This window comes from Amphiprion ocellaris, chromosome 6 (genome assembly GCF_022539595.1).
Source record: "Amphiprion ocellaris isolate individual 3 ecotype Okinawa chromosome 6, ASM2253959v1, whole genome shotgun sequence".
NCBI lineage: Eukaryota > Metazoa > Chordata > Actinopteri > Pomacentridae > Amphiprion > Amphiprion ocellaris.
The window spans coordinates 27,296,136-27,321,493 of NC_072771.1; the positions used below are offsets into that span (position 1 = coordinate 27,296,136).

General features: G+C 40.9%; 1 protein-coding gene across 3 annotated transcripts in view; it reads right to left on the reverse strand.

The window, feature by feature from the left end:
• The window catches only part of ntrk2a (neurotrophic tyrosine kinase, receptor, type 2a), a 95,739-nt gene extending 73,681 nt beyond the window's left edge, over positions 1–22,058 (reverse strand). The window contains exons 1-13 of one of the 3 annotated variants that reach the window (XM_035947359.2): positions 21,028–22,058; positions 18,123–18,197; positions 16,378–16,449; positions 15,793–15,861; positions 14,477–14,625; positions 6,375–6,508; positions 4,977–5,109; positions 4,661–4,732; positions 4,305–4,532; positions 2,411–2,437; positions 1,933–1,944; positions 1,467–1,504; positions 1,028–1,127 (exon numbers count right to left, since the gene is read on the reverse strand). In XM_035947359.2, coding sequence (XP_035803252.1) covers positions 1,028–1,127; positions 1,467–1,504; positions 1,933–1,944; positions 2,411–2,437; positions 4,305–4,532; positions 4,661–4,732; positions 4,977–5,109; positions 6,375–6,508; positions 14,477–14,625; positions 15,793–15,861; positions 16,378–16,449; positions 18,123–18,197; positions 21,028–21,287 — 1,369 coding nt within the window. In that variant the 5' untranslated portion in view covers positions 21,288–22,058. The remainder of the gene's footprint in view (positions 1–1,027; positions 1,128–1,466; positions 1,505–1,932; positions 1,945–2,410; positions 2,438–4,304; positions 4,533–4,660; positions 4,733–4,976; positions 5,110–6,374; positions 6,509–14,476; positions 14,626–15,792; positions 15,862–16,377; positions 16,450–18,122; positions 18,198–21,027) is intronic. The other 2 variants (XM_055011169.1, XM_055011170.1) reach the window with 2 other exon arrangements.
• Positions 22,059–25,358: the final 3,300 nt, after the last annotated feature.

The window sequence follows — 25,358 nt, forward strand, 5'->3', positions numbered from 1 at the left end:
ACGCTGAATGTCAATATTTAAAAAAAACAAAAACAAAAAAAAAACAGTACAACCCTCGATGCAGTATTTAGAAACGGATGGACTGAGGGAAATTTTGTTCAGAGGTTATTGTTAGTTCACAACAAATGAGAAAATATCAGCCAAGCGTCAAATTAGAAAAACAGAGACAATTCTGTTGCAGTAAGTCAGTATGATAAACACTACAGGAGAAATAGATTAGTCACATTTGTAGCCATTGCAGAAAATTGAGTCAAAAAAGATTAATTGTGATTGTGTGTGTTTTTGTGGAGAGGTGAGAGTGGGGTCAATGGCTACCAGAGCAGAGCAGAGCAGAGCAGTCAGAACAACAAAGATTTACAGGAGATCATTTTAGTCTGCATGCATGTTATTCACCAGCAGAACTGAGACCCATTTCAACTCCATCAAACAACAGCATCTTCCACTTGAAAAGGATGTGTTCATGGATACATGACAGTCCTCATACTAAATCACTGATTAAAGAATTTAGAGAGTGGAGTCCATTGATTCATGTAACTGTTTTTACATGTAGATAATCCACTTAGACTTCATGCTTTGAGTTGAAAAAAAAGTCCCTGCAAGGAAAATGTCACATGTATCCCTAGTGATTTAAAGTACAGCTAATTTCCCCACAAGTGAGAATAAAGCTTTATTTATACTTTGCCCCCTCAAAAATGTAACCATACATCAGGACCACAGCATCAACTGACATAACATTGGTACTGGCTGGCCACATTTTTCACATTTAAAAGCTTCACAAAACACCAATAACTTAAATGTCGTTGGCCATCAAGTTCCAATTAGTTTCTGATTTCGGTGTTTTGGGATAAATCTTCAATGTGCTTTTCATGTATCCATGAGGTCGTCCGTGTTAAACTTAAATTGCCCAAATGTTTGATCTACACATTCGCAAACAGCAATTACCATCATTTCCCACATCAATCCTAATCAGCTCATCCTCCAACAGAGGATGGATGCCACCAGTGGAGATAAAAGTCAGGAGCCTTACCTTTGATGCCGAACTTGGAGTTTCCTCCAAACTTGAGAATAACCAACATTAGAAGGAAACCAGTGAAGGCTACAGCGGCGATGCCTACAACCACGTACACCTATACAGTGAGAGAGCAGAGTTATAAATCTACCAGCGAGGCGAGCAACCACACTGACAGCCACACAAAGCCAAATGCCAAACACACCACAACGAAAGGTACAGGCCACAGGCTGTGTTTATATCACTGTTAAAGAAAGGCAGATTTTCTCAAGTGCAGCTCTATCTTCAGCATGTTGGGTTGTTTTCAATTATGTGCAACATTAAAAAATAGATCCAGCTCAGATGTTTCTGGACAGGTAACACAAATAAATGAAAGAGAAACGGGGACAAACAGTAAACAACTGACAGAGACAATCAGAAAAGAAATAGAGCTACAGGAAAACACTGACTGACTTACAGCGACTCGGTCCTCAGGTGGGTCCACAGGGGGGGTATCTGTTGATTCAGGAGAGGAATAAATAGAAGAAAAGCCACTCAAGAAGTGATTTATGGTCAAGTAGAGGACACTGTTCCACTACATGTGATATAGACAGATGCTGGTTTTTTTTTGGGGTTTTTTTATATTCTTGAACAAGAATACAGAATATGTAATTCCCAGTCATTTGGGACCAGAATCTTTTCAGTGGGTGATATTAATTCAAGGTGGTTAGAGTTTTGCCCTTTGTTGATTAACAGCAAATGTTTAGTCACAGCTGAGCCTTTTCAAGGACACTGTTTTCAAAATTTGATGGCAAATCTGCTGCTATTCTCAACGTAAACTATGTATGTCAGAGTGGAAACCCTGACAGTGCAGCAACAGTAAAGAGAGGCGGCAAGACAATTTGACTGTGTTGCTTGTGAGCGAATAAAAGACGCGACAGTACCTGTGGTTACATCTGCAGGAGGGACGACGAGTTATTGGAGAAAGAGACAGACAAAGACAAATTAGGCCTCAAGCACAAAAACCTATTTCAACTGTAAATTCTTTAACATGCACGTCACAAAAATACAGTCAATCATGCCTGGTCTCTGAGCTTGTTTCAAAAACAGAATCATGACACAAACACAATACACACACGAACGAAACAACATATATTCAACGTGCACACAACAACATCAGCGCCAAAAAAAAAAAAAAAAAAAAAAAAAGACATCACATCGTCCTAATTTCTAGGTAGGTATGTAAACGCACCCTCAGCAACTTGAGAGAAAAAAGAGAGAGAGAAAGATTTCTAACATGTAATTTGTGTTAACTGGTGACGATGATGTTAAACATATAAACATTGATCTCAGAACACTGACACTGAATAGACTGGATGCGTTGCATTTGACTCTTTTACATGAGAAAGAAATTTCACTCACCGTAATAGTAAGGCTCCTTTTCAGATCCTGCACATTGAGACAAAAGCAAAAAGTTTTAGCAATTTGGAATCAGTCTTTGCCTGATATCAAATTGGGTTAAAGTGTTGCTTTTTGAAGTTATGTTATGTATCCTTCATACAACTACCATTCTGCATCTTTATTAAATGTTTCATACTGCATCTCAGATGTATGTACTCTCTCTTTCTAAGGCCAGTGCTAAGCCTTCATTATTCTCCCTTTGCAGATGCAGACAGCTGTGGATACAACAAACATGTAGTTGTTGTTATTGTACTACTTTCTGTTCTATGTAGATGCTTTTGTACATGAATTCTGAGCACGTCCTTGCAAAGATCTATATCATGCAGCCATGAGTGGACCCTTGTATGCTCAAGTATGAGTCAACTATAAGATCAGTGTAAGATTTCCCACATCAGCACGAATGTAACACAAGAAGCCCAAAACTTGTGTCGGCTACACTACAAGAACAGCACTGTGCGTTTGTAAAGTACGTTTATACTGACTCACTGTGCATATCTGGAATGTGTCCTCCAGTGCAGGCTGGCTGCAGATTAACAACAACTACGTGTCTGTGAAGCTGCTTGTGTGCGAATCCACAAGGGAGTATAAGTCTTAAGTCAGACACACCTGAACACAATGCTAATAATCTGATAACAGCAGCTCCTCCTTAAAGCTGCTGCCTACTGATAATTGCCAATTCAAAATGGAACTTTGCCAGTATGGCGTCCCTATATTTGCATGCATTTCAACAACCAACCCCTCATCATCAATCTATGCACATTACGCAGATGGCGAAACACACACAGTCTGCATTCCTATTTACGTTATGAAACAGTATCATTGAGAGTATAGTACTTTAAGAGTATAAAGAAAGAGTGTACTGTAATGCAGACGGAGTCAATAGCCATCCCTGTTTGCTAAACAGAATGTGAGACTGAGGACAGAAAATGTACGTTGGATGTTTTTGATGTCTAATTTTTGATTTTATTTTAGTTGAAAAGAAAAACTGTAACAATGCTCTCTGCTCTGTGTAAACACAGCCTGCAGTTCAACTGAGAAGTTCCTTAAATTTTTGTCACATGACAGGTGTTCGCAGCTGAGATGCTAATTGCTTCTCAGTCGCATCAAGGAGTGCAGGATTTTTTGTTTTACACAGTATCTGGTGAAATATCACAATTTTAAGTTTAACTTTGACTAAATGTCACCATGAAACCACATGTCACACTAGATTAGCTCAAAAACTGTCAGACAGTTGAAAATCCGATTAATGTTTCAGTTTTCACAGTTTCTGGCTCAGTCAAATTGTGTAATTTTAGTGATTTGTTAAAAATAACAAAATTCCTTTCAAACCCAGCAGTGATGACAGATGGTGTCACAATACGGTCTAATTGTGGACTGATTTCACTTTGAATGATTTTAATGAGCAATATATGTACTGCATATTAGAGCTAAAGGGATGATTTCTTCAATTTTGTCACATATGGTTACTGAAACTACAAAACAAAAATAAGAAAGGCAAAGTATGCACTATAGGCTATGACAAGTTTGCAAGATAAGTTAGTATAAAATGTAAAAAGTGGCCTTTTTTTTAATTACTGATTACTGTGCTTATTTTAGTAGACAAATTCTGTTGAAGAAGCTAAATGTTAGATTTTAAAAGCTAAAATGGATTGTAGCTTGAAAAATATAATGAAATAATGAATTGATTCTAACAATAGTCACTGATTACTTTTCGGTTTAATAACTAATCAGTTAATTTTCAGCTCTGAGAATCAGTTGTGTCTCTTTAAACAAAAGCTAGAACTTGGTTTTAAAAACAACAATGCAATAATAGCGTGAAACAGAAGATAAAGCATTGTGCAGTGTTACTCCTCACCGTCCCAGGGTTTTCTCATAAAGTGAGCCTCCACTTCCTTGTGGTCCGACCCGTATACGTTTTGAGCCACCAGTGTGTATCGCCCGTTGTTGAGGTGTGTGGGGTTGTCGAGCTCAAGACAGCCGTGGTACTCTCTCTCTGTTCTGTCATGGATCATGGTCATGATGTAGCGCCCCTCCGTCACAGCTTCGTCATCCAGAAACCACTGTAACTGTGGCTCTGGGTTTCCTAGAAAGGAAATAAAGACAATATCAGTAGCATGAACTGGCTTTACATCATGCTAGCACTTTGCCAAATCACAGAGTGCAAACGTCAAAGTATTACTAAAAGGAAATGATTCTGGATGTTTCTTATACCTGCAACACTAAAAGGGATGCACCAGTTGTGGTCTGGGATCGCATCACTCAGCTTCGTGATTTTGGGAGGAACTGAGTATAGAGACAGCAAAGAGAGTTTAGGAGCAACAATGTGAAACACAAACAGAAAAAGACAGAAGCGAGATAAGGCCAAAGGTAAAACTAGCCAGGCATGCATAAACACTGATTAAAAGATGAGAAGAACTGTTGTCTACTCAAGCTATTAATTCTGTTTTAAAGACTACTCTACGTGGACAGGCACTCTGACACATTAATCTGCACTGAAGCAGGGCTGCTTGCCAGAGGGTAAACGTACAAAGTATATCCAGCAGCAGAGAGGACTCCTTCTCTCCTACGATGTTTTCAGCTGTGCAGCTGATCTTGCTGTTGTGATCCAGTGACGACAGGTTGGACAGTCGCAGCACTGAAATCTGGCCTGACGTCTCGATCTGAGTGAGAAAACACATCCAAATACATAACAGAATGATGATTTAGTGCTTTCGGGGTGATACATGGTTTCCATTACTTACATCAAATTTGAACTTAGGTCTACACTTGGATTATTTGGAAAGAGATTTGCTATTCTGAATGAAAAATACTAACTCGTAGATTCGTTTTGTCCTTGCAGGTTGTTAAGGATACCACTACCAGTGCTTGACAGACTGCCAGTTTTTTTCAAGTGATTATTCTGTAATTTTACTAGTGGTGGGACGCGATTAAAAAAAAATTATCTAATTAAATACAGGCTTTGTAATTAATCACAATTAACTACAGTTTTGTCAAATAGCAATATTTGACACAAGTGAAGTTTTTCAATTCAAATAAAATTGTGGTTGACAGGTGAATCAATGAATAGACATATACGTGTTTATAATTTAAAATTTATTTTATAAAAAAAAGGAAAATGGGACATATAGAAAAAAGTGATAGATAGATAGATAGATAGATAGATAGATAGATAGATAGATAGATAGATAGATAGACAGATAGACAGATAGACAGACAGACAGACAGACAGACAGACAGACAGACAGACAGACAGACAGAGACAGATATATTGCTGTTATTTTCTATAAATTCCTAGAAAATAGTGAAAATGCCCATCAGAATTTTCTGGAGTCCAAGCTGACATCTTTGTGTCACTTTATTAACAGACTGACAGACATTCCTATTTATTATCATACACCAAGTTGCTGATTTATGAGGAAGGTGCATCAACCCTAATAAATCCTTCTTTAATGAAGGTTGTACTGTTACCTTTCTGCTGAAAGCGGTGTTGATTCAACTTAATGGCACTCTTGGTAGCTACAGATATATTGCTATTAAACTGCACTGCGATGCTGAACTATGCTGAGCCACATTTCTAATATTTTGTTCAGGCAGAACAAACACCTGTCAGTGTGAGCGATACAGTTAGAGAGTACCACAAACTACAGCCTTAAGCAGGACCAAAAAGTTGATTCAACACCTCTTTAAAATAGCTTCAACAAAAACATTAATACCCTCCATTAAATTGGGATTTATTGCAGGATCACTGCATTAGTTTTACATTTTCTGCAAAGACTGGCAACAGTGGCATCTGGAAATTTGTGGAAACCTATGTAATCCTAACAAACCTGCAGTTACCCTGCTGTGCGTGTGTGTGTGTGTGTGTGTGTGTGTGTGTGTGTGTGTGTGTGTGTGTGTGTGTGTGTGTGAGAGAGAGAGACCAAACCTCATAGTAGCTGACTAGCACCATGTTCCAGATCAGCTCAGGTGAGGGTACGCCGGAGGTCATGCAGGACAGCTGCACATTCTCCCCCTCCATTACCGTCACTTTGGATGGGCTCAACGTTGCCATGGGAACCTCTACATACAACCAGGGAGCGGGAAAGAGGAGACAGAGAGAGGATGGAGAGGGTGGTGAGGAAAGTAAGGAAGCAAACTTAGGATTCATGGCCAACTCTTGTCTTTTCTGTTGAAACACAAGGCACGTAACAACCTCAACAATAAGAGTGGAAAAGCAGGCAAACACACACCCACTACCACAGAGTGAGAAGAAAGACTGACAAAGAAAGACCTCGAATTCAATCTCCCCCCTCCCTCTCTCCCTCTCCCTCCCTCTCTCTCTCTTTCTCTCTCATTTAAGCACACTCACCTCAATCAAACAGTCAGACAAAGAGACAGAGTTCAAACACAGTGATGGTTACACTGATTACTAGTTCATGTCTCCAGCAGCCTAAGTACTAAATTGATTGGACACAGTCTGAAGCCTCTGTCAAAGCAAAGATACTGGTGACTGTGTGTGTGTGTGTGTGTGTGTGTGTGTGTGTGTGTGTGTGTGTGTGTGTGTGTGTGTGTGTGTGTGTGTGTGTGTGTGTCTACACAGCTGACCAGGAGGTGACCTGAGCATGATTAATCAGACTCAATCAGAGTCTTGCCACCCTTGTGGCAAAGAGAAGAGGAGAGGAGAGAAGAGAGAAGAGAAGAATTGAGTGTCGACAGCAACAGCAGATAAAACAGGACAGATTTCTTATCAAACCCTCTCCTCTTCCCATCTACACCCTCTTCCAACCTCTTCTGTCCATCGGCAGAATGCTTATCACTACGGCAACCCACTCAATCACCATGAGACGCAGTAAAAACCAGTCATTGCAGTGGTGGCAGGCCAGCTGCCATATCAGAACCACACATCTTAACAGGCTCTTAGTAAATCAACTTTCTACTGCTACTACAGCTATCTGCAGGTCACATCACACACACACACACGCACACACACACACACCAACAAAGCCAAGAATTTGGGGAAAAAAAAACCTCAGGAAACCAACTTGGTCTTATTGTGAGTGCAGCAGTCATGACCTGTCAGTCCATGGAAATCCATGGTCATGTTCAATAATTTACAAGTGCAGCTTTGGTAGTCAAATCATCCATGACGCGCTGCGTGATTGTAATCCTTTAGCTGCTTGGATGTGTTCAGAATCAACAAGTGGGATTGAAGAGGAATTTATTGTAATTAGCGCAGCAGACCAGCCTGTGCCTGTGACAACACTGAGTCATTACGTGGAACGATTTCAGCATTATGTGCTTCAGCGTTTGGCCTGTGCTACAGCCCACCTGCAGCCAGTTGTGAACATATGGAAAATACTGGCAGTCGAATGTCTGCGGAGGGTGAGCCAGCAATGCAATAGAGCGCTAATGCACAACATTCATGGCAAATATAAGGAAGCCAGAGGCTGGTCAAAAGTGTTGACATTTAGTGTTTTGACAAATAGTCCCAACTCACAGTCCAGTTACTAGCGCTCAGTCGTATCAGACGGTATTCATTAGTGAATGGAGTTTGCTCAGAGATCACTGAGGTGGAGCTGTTGGCATGTAATGCCAGGAGCTGGTATGATTATATCTGCACCACTCAAAACATCTAGGAAAGTTGTTAGCACATGGACTAAGTTAGAACTTAAGTTAAAGGAAATAAAGACGACTAAATCCTAAAAATGTTATGGAGATCACGTTTGCAGATTTATCAAGATCCATAACTGAGTGATACGGCCAACAGCTCTGAAATAACATTGTGCTGTCAATGGACTTATTTCTTACTAAAACTATTTTGTCTATAATTGTTCACTTTATGTACCTATTACCAGGCGAGATATAGAATAGTGACAGATTAAAGGAAAAGCCAGCATAATGTGTCTAGTGTCACTGAGAGTTGCTTGAACAGTGTTGATGCTCCTGAGCAGAGATCCTTTAATCTACTGTACACTCCTGGAGGAATAAGCTCCATTCTACCAAAATATACTCCTTCATTTGGTGTTTTGATGACGGTGGTCAAAAACCGGGTCTACTGTGCTGATACAAGCAAGTGTTTATTTAGTTGTAAATCTGCAGACAGTGGCCAGGGCATAAGATTCATATTTTATGCTCATCAAATCCCAGTTGTAACTCCTCACCCTCTTTGTGGAAGCATTATGTTTTTACACTGATGTAACCCAGATTTGCTTTTAATTTCTCACCTGCCTGCACCAAGCAGCAACTTCCAGGTCTGAAAAGTGAAGCCATTAAGTAAGTGTCAAAAACTGCAGTTCCTCGAATGGCCTGTTGAGGTTGGCTACAAAAGTGAGTTAATCCCCATAGACCCCCATGTTAAAATGCCCAACTTTATGTTATAAATTTACAAGTTAACAGTCTGGTATTGGTCTCAATAGCTGATTTTCCTGTTCCTGACAACTGTGCAGGGATGAATTTTGATTTATCACACCTGTTTAGAATGCATTAAAGCTTAAAATTATAATTCTACATGTAAAATGATGTGGGGGTGTTGACACTTTGAGTAACAGTTACAAGACAACAATCCAAGGCCCAGATACATTTGCATGGCCCACCTCGTCTCCACTCATACTTTTGCTGCGTGGAGTCAGGCACTGTCTGGGTGAGGTAGTGCCTCCGTGAGGTATTTTAATTGAGAAACTAATTATTCATTCATTTATTCAGTCAAAGTTATCCTAATGGTCTCCTTGTGGTTTTGGTAGGCATGGGCATGCATACAAGTAATTCCATCTATAACATGGTGTGTTCTTATTAGACATTAATCTTACATGGCCATGATGAATAATTTGAAATAACAGACTTTCCTAAGAATGGATCCCAAGTGTTGTCATTTTAGGAGGTTAATTTCAGTAGGTAGAAGGGAAATTGTAGGGAAAACTAGTAATGGAAAGTTTTTTACACTTTACATCTAATAATAAATGCTGAAAGATGCAATAGCCAAACTTTATATATTTATATATAGGTGTATAACTGAGATCATATTGAAGGATAACTTCAAAGATGGGTTTGGTCTGACCCATGCATACTCATGGTAATGCACATCACTATTAAGTACACGTGTTTCTACTTTGCTTTACTATCATTACTTTGCGGGACTGGTGTACCGTCTGCAACTTATTTATATTTTGTCACTTGCTTGGTTGTTCTAGAAAAATGTCAGTGTCACAAAAGGAGCTTGCTTACTGTAAACAAAAGATTCACAGGCAGAGCATATATATAAAAGCCCTTGACACTCCTTGAATCCAGATGGCCTTCATTCACCAGGAGCATGTACAATGAATGGGCTGTGAATTACAAGCACGGCACCGGGGATATGGGATCTGGCACTGAATAACTGCTCACAGCTCATATTTAAAAGGAAAACATCCACTGCTCTCCGGATTGAAACCTCCACACAATATGCCACAGCATACTTCTGCATCATTGTTGGAGGTGTCATTGTTGTCAGCTCTCGTTATAGGCCACAATAGGCATGTCCGTATCGATGTTTAGAGGAATGTTCTCATGTATTATGTAACCCTCCTTTATTTCCACCACAGAGATGCGGTGATTTCTGAGGAGAGGCAGAAGCAGGCAGGAGAGGGAGATTTCTGACAAAATATACGACAGGGAAAGGGAAGAAGTGTGCTCGAGAGTCACACAACGAAAAATCCGTCCATGAATTTGCCTCCAGTTTGTTGTTCGTGCACAGTGAAGCTGTCATTGCACTGTAAGTGGGATTCACAAAACAATGCAGAGGCAAAGTGAGGAGGATGAGCAGAATTAGCATCTTTGAATGATTACTGACTTCTTGTCTGAGCGTACAGTCAATTAGATTGACACCTGGAATGCTGTGACTCTGACGTCAGATCATTTGAAGGTTTTGATTGCCTCCGTCTGTCACTCTTTTTGTTGGTTTGTTTGGGGTTTTTTTTGTCTTGAGTCCTACATTTGTGTTACTGTGGAGAGCTTTTGAGTATACCTGACTAATAACATGTAACATCTTGTTTTCCTTTGGTTTGAAGTTGATTTCCTTTATTTCATTATTTATCTTTCATGTCTCACCAGCTCAACCTATGACATTTTTTGCAAAAATTACAGATTACATTCAGTGACAATGTTGGTTGGACAAATTAAAAACTTTGCTGAGGTTAGAGAGAAAATCTTAAAGGGGATTGAAAGCATGAAATGCTGGTCCCCTGCATTGAAGTTTGAGACAACTGCACGATTCACTTCTCCCCAGTAAGTACACACAACTCCCTGTACTGGAAGAAAATTGTGAAGTGTAGACAGACACAGTTAACAGATTTACAACTCAAAGGGTTCAGTAAGGCAAAAGTTGTACTCTGTCTTTACACACATTGTTTCCACTCCATTTTCAAATCTGAGCATTTACTGTCTTCCTTTGCAATAGAGATGATTTACTGAACTGTTTCAACTAGCTATGCTCTTCTGTTTTTGAAGCTTCTTTATAATGCCTCTTGAACCCTTCTGTAGTAAAACTTGACTCTTAAATGACAGTGGCATGGCCTGAAAAGGAAGTCAAGAGACCCAAATGTAGATAGAATAGCCCTAAATGGCCTGCCCTTTATTCTTTAACATGCCTCACCAACGACCTCACGAAACACTTTGGTTAGAAGTTATGAATACCATCTGAATCTGCTGGTGTCAGTCTGCACTGTGCTGGTTTTCTTCTTTTCATTGTACTTCCTAGCATCTGTGATGATTTAATTTTGTATTGCAGCTTTTGTGTCTTGTTTAATTCCTTGTTATCTACCCCATAAGTGAGTGGTCTCCCTGTCTGACAATAGAAAATTCACACATGTGAATAGCATCTCTTGCCCACAAACGCTCATAGGAGCCATCTGGCCTCTTTGGTTGGTCTGTGCTGCCATTTACTGCTTGTGCCTACATGTTGCATCTTTCATCTTTATTTTACACGTGTAACTGTTAAGATGACAAAAGAGGAGTAGGTGTGCACAGTTAGCTCACATATAAAGCTAAAGGAATATAAGACAGAGATGGAAGGATGGAGACAGGAAACAATACAAGAACGGTAATTCAATGGGACAAAAAGGAATGACGAAGAGCCTGAGACAAACAGATGAACTGACAGACAGACAGACAAACTGAGAGGGAGACAGATGTGACCAGCAGCGATCTGCTAATTCATCTGCTGTCATTTCCACAGCACATGGACAAAAGCACCATTGCTCAGGACAGCTGGTTCCAGTTATTCACATTTATACTTTTCTGTACACTCAGCAGAACTTAAAGGTGTAATTACATGACAGAGCGATCGCAGGGAAACCCTTAATATCTTCATTTTCACTTTAACAAGCAAGAGCCGAAGGTAACAAAGAGTTACAGATGGCAACTATACAAGAGTGAGGAGTTCATAAGTTTTATATGGCTCTCTCATTGCTTATTCATCCTTACAAACAACTGAGTGGTAGTGTTTTAAGACACGCAGCTGTTTGAACTTCGACATTTTTGCTGAGTGACATAGTTGACTTGTTTTCATAATGCACAGGCACGAGACTGCAGTGACATCAGAGCAGCACTTTCTGGTAAAGTTTTGTATCGGTCAGCAGTGGGAGAAGTCAGCGTTTGCCAGCCTCTTTGAGTGGAGCTCCAGCAGTAAACAGCCCGTAGAGAGAGAGAGAGACATATGAGGCTGGCCTGAGAGATCAGTGTCAGCCCGAAGGCATCATTGGGCATTTCCTCTCCTTTGTGTCTCCCTAATAATGTCACTGAGAAATGTTCAGACATACAGAAGGACATACATGAAGCAGACAGGCAGATGGAAAAACAGAAATAAAGAGGGGGGACGATGACCAGAGAGAAGGAGGCCAGCAGTTTGGCCAGACTGAGAGGACTTTTGGTGTATCACTGTTAGCCCTGGGGCATTATTTGGCACCCCTGCCCCACTATGTCCTCCTACTCATATGTCACTCTGCCAGGGGGTCCCCTGCCCACCTCTCCAGGGGCCCCGTTGTAACTGTGCTAATGCCAAAAATAACCTCTGCTAATGGAGGGGAGGCAGAGGGGACAGATCAATAGGAGTTATCAATGACATTGTTAGCTTCCTGCTAGCTAACTTATTGTTGGTGTCCTGAGCATCCCGACTGCCCCAAGCTATTTTTGACTAGATAATTTGCTCTGTCAACAGCAGAGATGGCAAAATACTTTAAGATTTATGGTTTGGTTTATTGAGGAAAAATCAGATTACATTTTAATTGAGGACCATAAAGCTTGATGTTCTCATTTTACAAAAACAAACTGGATTGGACTAGACTAACCCTGCCTCAGCACTCCAGCCCCTAAATGCTGGAACAAGTTTCAATTGTTTACTTGGGTCAAACCTAAGCTTTAAAATCATTCTTAAATGTCAGTTTAGGCCATGAAATGAGCCTCTAAAAATCAGCAACCCAGAGAATGAGAGCAGGTCAGGCAGACTTTCAGAGACAGGTCAAGCTGTAATCTGACCCCATTTATGAATAGAAGAGTGCCCAAAATAGACAGATTCATGAAAAATTCATGCAGTGGATATAAAGAAGAGGAGAATAAAGCATCAATTAACTGCTGACATTTATACATTCAAGCTTGATGAACACTCCCATACGCAAGTACATAAAAGGCTTGTGGTCTGTGGAAGGCTGTCCTGGAGTGACAGCAGGCTTTCTGGTTAGCTTGGCATTATACTTGGGTTGTAAGTAATTGTATGCACTATTGAAAATGTCAGGTTCTAGTTTTATAGACACATTATTCCTTAGAGGAAGGCTACAGTTTGTGTCTTTGCCTGTTGCTAACAAAAATATTTAAAACATTTTCAGAATTGAGTCTGTGGGAAATGCCTTTCATTGCTCATAAAATGTGATTATTGCTGTTGCGGTTGAGTATTTTAGTGCAGCTTTCCATAAAGCCAGACAGGATTCTTTCCCAGATGAACAAAACATGATGATTCAGACACAAAGGAAGTGAAATCTACTGCATGACAGCAGGTGACTGGTGCTATAGGACACAGTGCAGATGGTCTCGATAACACTTCATTTTGCTGCGATACATGCAGAGGATTTTCTCCACTCAGCATCTTTCAGACTCCCAGATATCATGTGTGTTGAATTACACAAATGTTCCTTCTCAGTAAAAGATCTTTCTGTCTCTATAAGGTCCTGTACATTGACCTTTCTATACCTATGAGCAAATGTCTCAGATGACTGTAACCAGTCTATAAGATGACAAACCCACACACACACACACACAAACACACGGGCACACACACACAAGTCAGCATGTCACACATTTCTCTCTCCTCCCTCTGGCAGCTAATCTATGGATCACATGAGAAAAATCCCTACACGACAAAGATATATCAGCTTGCTTAGTGTTGATGGCATTTTAGTGGCACGCAGCAGACCAAACTTCACTTTTTAGCCCTCTATGAAAACAGAGCTCTCAGTGTGCATACACACTTTCATTTGGTCATTTGCTTGTTCATGTGTAAAACATTGGAGCTTTCGGCACTGTACAGTGTCTGGGGAAATTACAATATACAGGCTAAGCAGAGCTCTGTGTAGCACCCTCCCTGCAGTCAGTGGAAACTCACATACCAGCAGGTATACAAACTACTGATTACTGCAGCGGCTGTCGTCAATGCATGGATTGTATTCTTTGCACAGATATTCTCCTAGGTGTTAACAGCAAACTCCATTTTCTGTAGTCGTTTAGCCCCCACACCCTGAGAGGAAGGACAGAACACCTCGTACACTTGGCAAAGCATCACAACTTTCATACTGCATATGTCCCGCACTTAAACACATAAACATTTGTGCAAACACGCAACTGAAAACATAAAAACAGATGCGTCAGACACATGAAAAAAAGAACAAGAACACACAAAACCAATACAAAGATTGCTTTTTTCCCTTCAATACTTCAGTACTTGCTTCAACACTTTGCCCTCTGCTAGGGCTTGTGAATGATTTTTCCAGTTCTTTTCTTTGTGTGTGTGTGTGTGTCTGTCCTCACCACAGTTAGGTAATGTCAGTCTGGACAGCAGCTTGCGTGCTCCTCCATCCTCAATGCAGCGCAGCTCCTGAGTGTCTGCTTCCTCTCCTAACCACAGCTTGATCCACATGTTCTCACAGGAGCAGTGCAACGGGTTCCCTGACAGGATCCTAGACACACACACACACACACACACACACACACACACACACACACACACACACACAGTGAAGAACCATGAGGTACAACAATCAGCAGAGCGACAGACAGTGACAGAAATTGAGAAAAAAAAACTGCAAAATCTGAATTGTAACGATTTGACTTTTGCCACAGCAGAATTTCAAAGTGCCTTAAAGGAACGGTTTAAAATGCTGGGAAATATGCTTGTTTGCTTTCTTGACGGGAGTCAGATTAGAAGGTCGGTGCCACCATCACGTCTACTCGCCGAATATGAAACTGTAGCCAGAGGCCTGTTAGCTTTGCTTAGCATAAAAACTAGAAACAGGAAGAAAACAGACAACTTGGTTTCACCAAATGGTAACAACATCCACCCACCAACACCTCTAAAGCTCACTGTAATTCTGATATTGTCAGGTAATACGTGTGGATCCCAGAAAGCTGCTGCCCATGGTTAATGAACAAAGCCTCCTGTAAAAGAGCATCCTGACCTCTTAGCTCTTTAGCTTTTGTGCAGATTAAGCAAGATGATGTTGGTACTCTAATTTTGTTACCGTTGGAGAGAGCCAACGGGAGAGCTGTTTTCCTCTGTTTCTAGTCTTAATGCAAGGCTAAGATGGCAGTAGCGTAATTCTTCATATTTGAAGGTGGTGTCAGTCTTCTCATCTAACACTCCACAAGAAAGTCAAATGCACTTTTTTCACTTCCACCAAGAACGAATAATCCTTTTTGCAGTACTGAACTGCACTGAGCCGATGGAAGAAACGTCCAAATTTTCTCTTTATAGAAACTAAAGCTATACATTTTCCACATACTGTCAGTGTCCCAATATTTCTCAATGCAATGTGAAAAAACATTGCCACATTACAGAAATGTTTGTGTTTATTAATAGCTGTCACAGATTATCAGCATTTGGCAGCTCTCAATCTCCACTTTGTTGCCTCAGTCTAAATTTTAATAAACCATTTTCCAATTCCAGGAAATTGTGAGACTGAAGGAAGCAGCAAACCCAACTCCCAACTCCAAGACAGACATCTATAGGTGACATTACAGATGCTATAGGTTTCTGTTTATCTAAACGTGGAGATAGCGACTGGGAGGTAAACCAGACAGGCACACAGAGATAGACAGAATGATAGCGAAGGCTCCTCTGAACTCACAGATAAGAGATGTTGATGTGTTTGAATATCCTCCAGGACAGGGATGACAGGTTGTTATCTTTCAGATTCCTGGAAATTGGAAATTAAATCGAACATCAGGGAGAGAGATTGTGTTTATAATACCACAACAAAGTATCAGGTTGTTTTCACACCACCTAATGGCATATTTCTGCCTCTATGTACACTAATAAGCCTGCCTTATTTTTCTCATTAAAAGTTTTGCCCCCTTAGGATTGTGACGATTAACCTTAAGTGGTGCATTAGTTTAAGTATAATAAGCATCAAACTTTAATTATGTTGACAAGGTACCAAGATTTGACGATCAATTAGAAATCTTGTTAACCTGCACTGGACTTCATTTTTCATTAGTCTCTCTGCCATCACAGTCTTTTATTACTTCATATTGTTCCAGATGAGTCTATTTAACATCATTACCAATGCAACAAAGTGACACATTTTAGAAGATAACATTGTAATCTCACCAAAAGCAAAAACAAAAAATATGTGCAGTCGCTGTTATTAAAAAAAAAAAAAAAAAAAAAAAAAAAAGAACCAACAAGAAAAAAAACAGGAATTTTTACTCACAGGTACTGTAACTTGATGTTGTTCTGAAAGGCCAGCTTTGAAACATATGTTAACTTGCTGTTGGTCACCGTTCTGACACAAAACAAAACAGCATCATTAATATCTCCGACAACATTAGCATAGCATTAGTATGGATATCTCCGTCTTCGGCTTATATCTTCTAACAAAAGCTGAAGACGGCTACTAACATGGGCGAAGTGAAGCGTGATGTCAGGCTGGGGGGGGCACAACCACCGAATATTCGGGTCCAGCCCGAGCTGTATTGTTGTTTTCTGTCTACTGAGCCTGTGCCATTTGGAGGGAAGTGAAATACAGTGTATCTTGTCACTAGAAGTAGTTTGCACAGTTCAAGCATACAAACGTTACCTTACTACAGGTATTTGTTTCAAAAGCTTTATGTTGTGAAAAACTGAGATTTGGAAATTTGTGTTTCTTGTGCCTTAACTTGTCATTTTGTAAAGATGTAATTTATTTTGCTATTTTTTTATTTTATTATTTGGAAATACCAGAATTTGCACATTATTTTACATTTGTCTCTCTGATCACATCATTTAAAAAAAAAAAAACATCGGACATTACAATCAAACAGTTGCTCAGTACTTGAGTAGTTTTTTCACCAAATACTTGTTTATTCTGACTTGAGTGATTTTTTGGATGACTACTTTTTACTTCTATATGAGTGATATTATTTTGAAGTAACGTTACTCTTACTTGAGTACAATTTTTGGATACTTTACCCACCTCTGCTCATAAATTACCCCACAGTTGGGTTATTTCTTGAGTATATTGTTGTAAATGTGCTGCACAAAAAAAGGTGACTTGACCTGACTTCATTACTGCACACTGCTAATACTAGATGGTCTTTGCCCTTAATTATCTGAGGTGAGGCCGTAAGACAATATCATTATCTGCTACAAAGCTGTTTCAAACAATGTTAGTGACCGATCGTCTGACGAGAGCTGAGATGTCGTTTAATCACCTAAAAATGCACCACTTCGCAAGTGATTACTGTACAAACATTGAGACTGTGAATTAGTATCATCATATGGGTATCAACTGTTTTCTTACAAAATATTAACACTGCATGTGTACTTGTGTTTGATATATTTCTAAGCCACACAGGACAATTGTTTCTTATGGCAGCTCAAACACAGCACTCATCCTTCCTGCCTTTAGAGTTTTGCTCCCATTGGGTCCAACCACAATTAAAAGCAAGTACTTGCAGTGCATAATGTGCTTTGTGCTCATTTGTCTACCAAATGGGATATTGCCTGGGAAATTAGGTAGTGTCTACTTAACAGATTTTTACGTAGCTAGAGGGTGCTTGTTGGAAGACAGTCCTTTTTTAAATTAAGAAATAAAATGAGACATAGAAGCATAGCAAACAAAACCAACTACAAATACAGTGGGACACAAGGATATTTGCAGCAAGATTTTAAAGCAACAAACGTGGTCGATATATTGCCAAATAATATTAATGTGTCTCATAAGGTGGGCTATATTGAGACAAATAAGTATAGAAATGCGGCTGAAATGCCTTGAAATGCTGCTCATGTATTTGGGCCCATTAAAGCACAAGAAGACTTTAACAGAGTGTAGCGAAACAGTCTAATAATAAAAATACATATAACATAGCACCAAGCTTGTAATAATTTTTCGAGCAAATTTGTTTATTGACAGTAACTCAGAGTGTGTGCCTGAAGCCAGAGACTTTTTCTTGGTAAAATAAGCCATGAAAGACTCACAGGTTCCTGAGATTCTTGTAGTAGTACAGGTCTTTGTCGTTGATGGAGGAGAAGCTGCTCTGGTTTGCGATGTAACTGTCAGGAGATACAAGTGTGTGTCAGAAGGCTCATTTGTTACCATGTGCAAGCATAAACAGAAACACTTTAATAAGACAAAGAAACACAATTAACCTGTACAAATACAAATATTAAAACCACTGACTCCTGAAGGATTACAGCTGATGTAGGGCACACAGGGGGCACTGCTACTTTTACAGAAACGGGAACAGTTCTTGCCTCTTTTCCTCAGCAACACTTGAGGAAGGCACTTGACCTCTTTGTGCTTAGGGGCCAGCAGGAGATGACTGCAGGCAACTCCCTTGTGTGAACGAATAAAAGTGTGTGAACGGGGTCTTAAAGCAGCCTATGTACTTTTCAAATATCCAGCAGTGGGATCTACTCTTCTATCAGGGGAACACGGCATTACAGTCACAGCAGAGCTCTTTGTCCTGCAAAAACACTCCCATCTTTTTGCATATAATCTTTGGCTGTATGGCAAGGTTAGTAAATAATGTGTTCAGGTGGTAGACAGAGCCCATACAGGAAAACAATGTCTCTAATGAGATTATTTGATTTGCACATCTGTAGTAGAAGACTTTTTGTTGCAAATCATTTCAAATCCAACAAGATACAGGAGCTTGTATTTTAAATCTCTAAAGTGTCCGGAGATTGATCAGTGAGGATGAAAAAGACACCACATATTCTGTAAAGACATATTAACAGGGATGTTCTGGTGCTTTAAAAGTAGCACAGCGTATGCCATATAACTGCAATGTCCCAAGTTCAAGCGTGGCAGAAAACATTCCCATCATTTCTCATCAGCTCCCAGCCATCACTTCCAAAGTCAAAAAAAATTGGTAATAAACACAGAAATGTGCCTTTCAATAATTTAAAAAGTTGACCCTCATTAAAATTCAGTGGTTTACAAACAGGAAAACAGAACTAAATTAAACTCCTTTGAAAGGCAGTGCACTATTTCACAAAAATTATACCCACTAAAGCCTGGAACTCCCTGACAATAACAATGAGCAACTAATATCCAATCTGACTAAATGCTTTTCAAGGTGGCAAACTAATTTGTAATCTACAATCAAACACTGATTAGTCATTTGGTGTCTGCAGTTAAACACCTGGGAGTCAGCTGTGAGGCTGGCAGGCTTCCGATTCAAGTGCGATCACTGAATAATATTGTCAAACATAAAGAGGATACAAAATACATCCACAACTTTTCATTAGGACTGATGAACCTATTGCAGGGGCACATAAGCCTGATTTTTACTACACTCATATGTGTGCATTAGCCTGAGATCTCCTGAGAAAAATCCAGCAGCACTGTGATACAAGGCAGATTTATCCATATGATATTGTATTCAATCTTCCCTGAAGGTTGCATTCTCTATATTGCTGTATTGTTTGTCACAAAATATTCCCAGTATTACGAAAAAAAATGGATTGCTTTGGTATTATTGTGAAAAAAAATAGCAAGAATTTGCATTTTTTGGTCATTTTGGATTGTCTGTATTATTTAGCTATTTATTACACCCACCTCCTCAACTTATGAAGACTATTTTCTCAGCAGATGGCAACTGAATAGGATTTTCTTGTGAGTCAGATTTCAAACATACCCACACTGGAGGGCAGAAATGACACATCAATACCAACTGCATGTGAGTCTCTACACCCATGTTGCATGTATTGACGTCGACAGCCCATTAAATCCTGAGCAGTTGTAGAGGATACAGAGCAGATGTCATAAAATCAGGACGTCTCACCAATTAGCACAGACAAGGGGACAGGATAACCTCCCTCTCCCCCAGTTTTTTTTTTTTTTTTTTTTTTGGCAAGGTCGTTTGGAATTAGATGTCGCACGGTCATCAGTAATTTGTCTGTTTACATTAGCCAAGCACTCAGTGAATGCCTTTCACCAGACTGCTGGCTCATTTAAACAGCTTCCAAGGCTTCTCCAAGGCCGCCGATGGAGATTGTTTATCTCGGACAAAAGTCATTATCAACAAGGCCGTTTATCTTTGCCAAGGAATGAAATATTTTAATCTCCCATTTAATTTCTCTCAGCTATGAGCATATCTCTGTTTAGATTTAGGGCCAAATGACGCTTTATTAAAAATGAGAAATAGAAAAGAAAAGGTGGCACATTTAAATGCAAACTGAGATTTATCTTGAATTATTATCCAGCAGCTTCTGTTCTTTTTTCTTTTTTTTTCTCTTGCCTACGGCATCGATTGTCTCCGCTTGTGGCTCATTTAAATACACTCATAAGCCATCTTAGGAAGTGTCTGTGCTAATATTTGGACTGTGCTGTCTGCTCGGTGCGCGTCCCCCTACACGCACAGGCATATGTAGAAACGTGCACGCACACAACATGTGGACGCGCGCGATTTCTTCTTTTGGTGTTGTTTTATTTGTCAGAATTAAAAGCTTGGGTTTTTTTTTTTTTTTTTAAATGTTTTCCACGCTGGTGCTGGAAGACTGATGCGCTCGATGATGGCAGTGATTCTGTTATGCAATGTAGGTTACACATGATGCATGTCTGAGCCAAACCCGCGAAGGAAAGGAAAGGAAATGTAGGCTACAGGCTGTATAAGTTAGATTTCTGTCTGAGTTTGTGATTTAAATTCATGCATGAGTTGATGATTGATTGGGGAAAGATGACCATTAGTGCCGCCTATGGCTCCTTCCTCAGCTGACCGGAGGCTGTCAGACACAAGTGGCAGAGGAGGGGATGAAGGATGACATGCCGTTATGTGGAAAGTGTTGGAGAATGGAGAACATGATGGAGGCTAAAAATCTGGATGAATGTGAGTAGATTCTGGAAACTGATGCTTTATGAGGGGGGTGGGACACTCACATTTCGGTGATGTTCTCCATCTCCGCGTCGCTCTGCAGGACCGGGAAGGTGTTGATGCCCCTCTCCGGGTCCACGCAAGAGATCCTGGAGCTGCTGCAGGAGCACGGCGAGGGGCATGCCTCCGCGGACAGCCACGGATCCCCCGAGCCCACCGCCACCCCGACCACCACAACCCCCCACCACCACCACCAGCACCGCCACGACCCAGAGCCTCTCCCCGGCGAGGAGAGAGCCCCGCTCCCGGGTCTCAAGGCGTTCATCTCAGGGTGCCAACTTCAGCTGTAAGGCTCGCTGAACAAGCCCCGCGGCCCGGCCCAGGGTGGCTGGGATGAAGCCCCCCTCCGGTCTCAGCCAACCAAGGGGAGGAAGAAATAAAGCAGAAAAATCCGATGATGAGGTGGAGACAAGGCGGCGCAGCTAGAAAACCATCGGCGGTGACAGACGAGACAGCGAGGAAGGAAGGTGTGAAAACAGAAAAAAAAATGAGGAGAGAGTGTGTCGTCCCTTTCCCGGTGTGTTTCCTCCAGAATCCCCCCTTCAGTCAGTCAAAACCTCACTGCCACACTGCTGGAGGAGTGTGCCAAGGAGGATCTCTCTCTCTCTCTCTCTGTCTGTCTCTCTCTCTCTGTCTGTCTCTCTCTCTCTCTCTCTCTCTGTCTCTCTCTCTGGCCGGAGCCTCCTCAACACGCACAATGATCTCTGTGTGTGGATCACTCTCGGTTGGGTGGGTGGTTTGGACCAAAATGACAGTCAGGATGTGAGCGCAACGTATAGGCACCGCTGTTCCCGGCGCTGGATGAAGGCTGCGGCGATGATGATGATGAGAGAGGAGGGGTACCAGCATCAAAGCAGGCCGTTATACATCACTGCTCCACCTCAGGGAAAATGTTCCTTGCTCTGCTTTCAGGAACGTCCCCGGGGAAGGGTCAGGTGAAGAGCGAGAAGATGCGTGCGTCTTGCTTAAGGGCACCTCAGCAAAGCCATATGCTTTCCACGGGTTAATTCTGCTCAATATTAAATCCTCACAACCACTTTCTCCGGCCTTTGCCTTGACTTGGGAACGAGGTGTCAGCGTCCTTATCTGACAGAGAGAGAGAGAGAGAGGAGGTCATTCATCTGGTAGCTTCAGATTATTGCGTAAATGAGATGTAAGAGGCCATCAATTTAGAGTCTCTAATTGTCATAATCATTCTCATCAACACCGTCGTCGTCATTATAATTATCGCCTGGTTATTATGCTGGGCGGTTCTAAGACCTGTGTACAGTTAATCAATAAAAAAACAAAGCTGTCTGAAGAAGAGGCTTTATTTTGCAGAGAAGTAATCACCCCAGATCCATATTTCAAGTGCTACATTTTGGAAAAAGAAAAAAAAAAGTAACTCAAAAAAGCTTATGTACATTGGATATCCCTTAGGGCTCTATGGCTCACTGAGCTGATGGAGGCTTACAGTGTAAATACACAAGACAAGAGATATGTAATGTCAGCACATGAGAGACCGAGAAAGAAAGAAAGAGGGAGCAATCCCCAATCATCAAGTCTTTAGTTGGCCTGTACTAGACCAAGCATCACCTTATTAAGTCATTAGGCCATATTTCATAATGGTATGGGGCTCTCAGCCAAACCAGACCTGAATCAATAATGTCATCTCAGAGTGGAAGTTTAACGGCTGCATGCCAGTCACCCTGCTGCTACAGAGCTGCTGCTGGATGCCTTTCTAACACAAGTCTTCAACATATCTCAGCCATTGAAGAACAAAGATCTTTCTCCTCAGTCTCTCACCTTGTAAGTGAGACACAAAGGATGACAGCACATCCAGAGCAGCTACATCCCCACAACTCCACTCCTCTCCTCTCCGATGTCCTGTCCCCATGTGCAGCTCTAATATGACGTTTGTGCTGACGCACAGGCAGCGCTGCTGAATAGAGAAGCGTAATTATGGAGCTCTGTCTGTGTGTGAGCCAATCTGGTGGATGCCTGCTTTAGAAGCTGTGGTGTATGTGTTCTGTACTGAACAATGTGGGCGCACCAATTAAAATGTCGTCTGACAAAAAGAATATTCCCATTAGTCTCTGTTTCTTTTGAGATTTGACAGAGGTTGTAACCTCTGTTAAAGGCCTGTGACATTTTAAACATGTAATCACCCCCTTGAACCGACTGTCATCTGCAGACAAAGCATCACTCAGAAAGTGTTTTGTCCAGCAGTGTGAGCCCATCATAGTATGCCACACATTTTTAGCTTCATGAGACATTTACGCAGCAAGTTTGATGTGTTAATTACAAAGCGCAAATCCACAGCCCCCAGTCAATATCCATGTGTGTCTGGAGTTAGACAAGATTTTAATGAGTGGCATATCTTGAGACTTTGCACAGCACAGTCAGTATTTACAAGCTGCAGCAAGTGTTTCTGTGCAGTATGATGCAAAAGAACAGATCACAAATAAAATCTGAGATGTCTAGTAACGACAAATAATTCAGTTTAATTAAAAGTAGATTACCTCTGATACTGAAAACTATATTAATTCCACTGGTCAGATGTCTGGTGTGTAATTTTTCTCATGACATCACTGAGCAGCATGGGACTGTTCTCTAAAGATCTTAGTCTCTGGCTCTGTGGTGATGCTCACAGTAACCCTATTGCGTCACAGTTACCTGCTGTTCACTATCAGTAATTAGTGCATCACAACCAGCAATTGCTGCATCACAATCACCTGTGTTGCCTCGCATTGACCTGTTGTTGCCTGACAATCACTTACCATTGCATCACAGTTACCTGCAGTTGTATCACATTCACCCGCTGTTCCCTTAATATCACCTGTTGTTGCATCATTATCACCACCTGTTGCATCTTGATGTATCCCAGTTACTGGCTGTTGCTTCACAATCGCCAGTTGTTGCGTCCCAATCTCCTTCAGTTACAATAACCAGCTCTTCCAACACAGTTATCTGTTATTCCCCCACAATCATCTGTTGCTGCATTACAAAAATTTAGTGTTACCTCACAGTCACCAGTTGTTGCATCACAGTTACCTACAGTAGCCTCACAATCACTTGCCATTGTTTTACAATCAGATATAGCTGCATCACAATCGCCTGTACTATTTAGTCACAATCATCTGTTGGTACATCACAATCATCTGCAGTTGCCTCACATCACCAGTGCCGCACCCCTTTTACTGGTTGTTACATCACAATCACATATTCCTGCATCACAATCAGCTCTTGTTACTTCGCAGTCACTCATTGTGGCTTCACAGTGACCTGTTTTTGAATCACAGTTACCTGCCGATGCCTCACGGTTGCATCACAATCACATGTTGCTGCATCACAATCACATGTTGCTGCATCACAATCACCTGTTTTTGTATCACAGTTGCCTGTTATTGCTTCAAATTTACCAGTTGTTGCATTACAATTACCTGCAGTTGCATGACAGATACCTGCTGTTTCCTTAAAATCATCTGTTGCTGCATCACAGTTATCTGTTGTTGCCTCACAGCATTTCCAAAGAGGCTGTGCTGTGACTTGTTCTCTTTTGAGTAAGCAGATCATGAGTTTATCGATGGAAAACACTTTTAGTTCACAGAAGGTAAAGAAGAAGATCAAGTCAATTTCGAGCCCAAACATTTACCAGAACTTTTTATGATTTATTCATGCGGGTCCACAAAAGCGTTTATATGCTACTTTATCCTAAAGCTATGAGTAATCGAGAGACAGGGTCATGACTGGGACAGCAGACGCAGTGAATGAATGTGCAGAAAACATTATACTGGCTTGTCCAGTGCACTGAATGTTTTTCTTCCTTTCCTAACTGTCAGTGGTTTTGGCATGCGATCTACGGATAAACAAACCTCAGTCTGTCGGAACTATTTCTCTGCTTTGTCCTTGTGTTATTGAACTTCTTGGCTTTGACGTGATTAATGGTTTGAGCATGTGGACTGGCTACATCAAAGTGACAGTAGCCTTCAGTGGGGCCCATGAGTCCCTGGTAAAAGGAGGAATCTTTGTATTTTTCATTTAAAGATGACAGAATGACACGCTGAACTGAACTGTTACCTCACTCTTATGAGTTTTGGGGGTTTCATAATCCTTCGGAACAAATGCAAGACAGATGATGAGCCATTTTCAGTTATAATGAAGAAACATTTAAAATTATTTGGCATCTTCTTCGGATTTTACTCATTGTACAAACCAAACCAAATTCCAATCCTTTTTGTGGAAAAATCCTCATTACCCCAGTTATACTCTACTGTGACTGGATGTGGCATGTTGTCTAATTATCAAATTATTTTGTTTTATTCTGTTTTGTACCAAGCACAGAATAGCTGTGAAG